The sequence below is a fragment of the Nicotiana attenuata genome, chromosome 11, assembly GCF_001879085.1.
Source record: "Nicotiana attenuata strain UT chromosome 11, NIATTr2, whole genome shotgun sequence".
NCBI classification, from domain to species: domain Eukaryota; kingdom Viridiplantae; phylum Streptophyta; class Magnoliopsida; order Solanales; family Solanaceae; genus Nicotiana; species Nicotiana attenuata.
Genome location: NC_031999.1, coordinates 54,405,887 through 54,408,069, shown reverse-complemented (window position 1 = coordinate 54,408,069; position 2,183 = coordinate 54,405,887). Strand labels below are relative to the sequence as shown.

General features: G+C 41.5%; 1 protein-coding gene across 1 annotated transcript in view; it reads right to left on the bottom strand.

Annotated features, from left to right (window-relative positions):
• Positions 45-2,183, bottom strand: part of LOC109234564 (cyclic nucleotide-gated ion channel 17-like) — an 11,162-nt gene continuing 9,023 nt past the window's right edge. Inside the window, exons 6-7 of the mRNA XM_019400595.1 lie at positions 1,497-1,733; positions 45-1,151 (exon numbers count right to left, since the gene is read on the bottom strand). Coding sequence (XP_019256140.1) covers positions 423-1,151; positions 1,497-1,733 — 966 coding nt within the window. The 3' untranslated portion in view covers positions 45-422. The remainder of the gene's footprint in view (positions 1,152-1,496; positions 1,734-2,183) is intronic.

Here is a 2,183-nt window from a genome sequence, read left to right as displayed (position 1 = left end):
GGGGGGAAGAGGACAAGCTAAGCTCTGTAAGTGTAAGCACAGTAAAATTTGAATAAAATGCTTATTTACTGGTAGTATGGAACTAGCAACTCTTAAAAGAGAGCTTTTACAGATAACTCAAGAAGTGATTTAGTTTATATAGTACAGAAGAGCATCCTGCTACTGAAAAACCTACTACTACTAAATACAATTACATTAACCCAAAAAACAAAAACAAAAAACAAAAAATCCCACATCCCCTTTGCCTAAACTTCCCAGCTTACAGCACTCTATATCTTCTAGAAACACGAGTTTCCACATTTACAACGATGATCCGAGTGTAATAACGTTTTACAGTAAACTTCAATTTCAAAATTGGTCATCTTATCGATATCTGAATGAAACTATTAGCTGTAGGATATATCTACCTGATGCAAGTTTAACTAGTCATCAGGCTCAGCTGAAAAGTCGGGCTCTTCAGGTTTCTGTAACTTAGGCAAACGTACATCTTTAAGCTTTTGAGCTCCTCTTCTTGTGTTTGCAGCAAATCTTGAAGCCAATATTGTGACTCCAAGGTGGGATATTCTCGGGGATGGATTTGAGCTAGCGTTACCTTGATCTTGCTCTTCACTTTGCTCTGTCTCATCGACTGTTCTGTCGTCCAGAGCAAATGATTCCAATGCTGCAAGATCTTTCGCCATTGTCCTCCGCTTGTGTCGCCTCCATGCAGCCTGTATGAAACATGCTGCCCATGTACGCCAATGGTGAGAGTAGAACCGGAATGTATGCTGGAGCTTCTTGCTATGAAGACGTCTAAACTGGTTAGCGACAAACTTGAGATCTTCAGCTCTCAACGCGAATGCTTCCACCTCAACAAGTGCCCTGACTGTTCTGGTTGAAGAAGGCAAGTTCACAGTTGATTTTGGAAGCAAAGCCCAAGCGAGTAGCTCCTCTCCGCAAAAATCTCCAGGCCTCAATGTGATGGAATTGAAGAAACCAGTCCTACCACCATTTGTAGTAGAACTCTCGAGCCTACCTCTGATGATAAATAACATCTCTGTAACTGGATCTCCTTCACGGACGATATAGGTGCCTTCGGTGCTTAAGGACGAGATTAGACGTTCGCATATTGCATCAAGTAATTGATCATCCATTTGGGAGAAAAATGGAACCTAAACAGTTATAATAAAATAAGTGAAATGAGCTTAACAAGCAAATGCCTCTACAACAAATGCTTATATAATTGCAACTGAATCAACAAACATCTGTCCTGCACTGATCGAAAAGTGACGACATAAAAATGTGTTTATATGAAGTGGTAAGCCCTTTAATGCAAGAAACCAGGGCCAAAAAGGATGGTGCCATAGTGAATCATACTGAGAACAGACTCGAGAAGTTGAAAATAAACCAACAATACAAGTGTCTATCTTTTTAGAAGCCACCATTTGGGCACGTGCTTTTTTGATAAATATATGAATACTTGGGAAAGAATCAGTTCTGATGGAGGAAAATCGTACCCGTCGGACAAGATCCAGGCAAAGATGACGTTGGATGTCACGACGAAGATCAGTAGGCAGACCATGCAAAATTGTCTCTTCATCTACTCCTCTAGTAGCAACCCATTTATATTGATCAAAACGCCTAACCCGCTTTCTCAAATCTTCTGGAAGTTGACGATGCTCCATCCACTCTTCAGTATCTCTTCTCTTGAGTCTCCATTCCTCGAGCCTCACCGTCAAAGACTGCAGGTATGTCTACATGCAAGAAAAAAATGAAGGGTTATACCCAAATAGAATGATATGAGAATGGTAAAGTTGTGGGTTCGAGCCGTAGAATCAGCTATAACACCCCCACCCCACCCCCGGGTTGCAGCCCTTCCCCCCACCATACGTGAACGCGGGATGCTTTGTGCAACGGGTTGCCCATTTTTTCAGATATGAGAAGTTGATTACAAAGTCGTAAGGTTATATACAACTTGCACCACATTGGACCTCCCTCAAGGAAAACAAAGCCAGGATACCATGGATATTGTACAAATGGGATTCAGGGGGCTGTGAGCCGTTACCTACCAAGGGAAGACGGGACTTGTCCAGTTCACACCCAATTAGAGTTTTAACAGTATTCATCATATAATAAACCAAAAATCATTTAGACGATACTACTAAAATCAAATAAAACTTTCACGGTCTTCCTTCTCCCGCTGC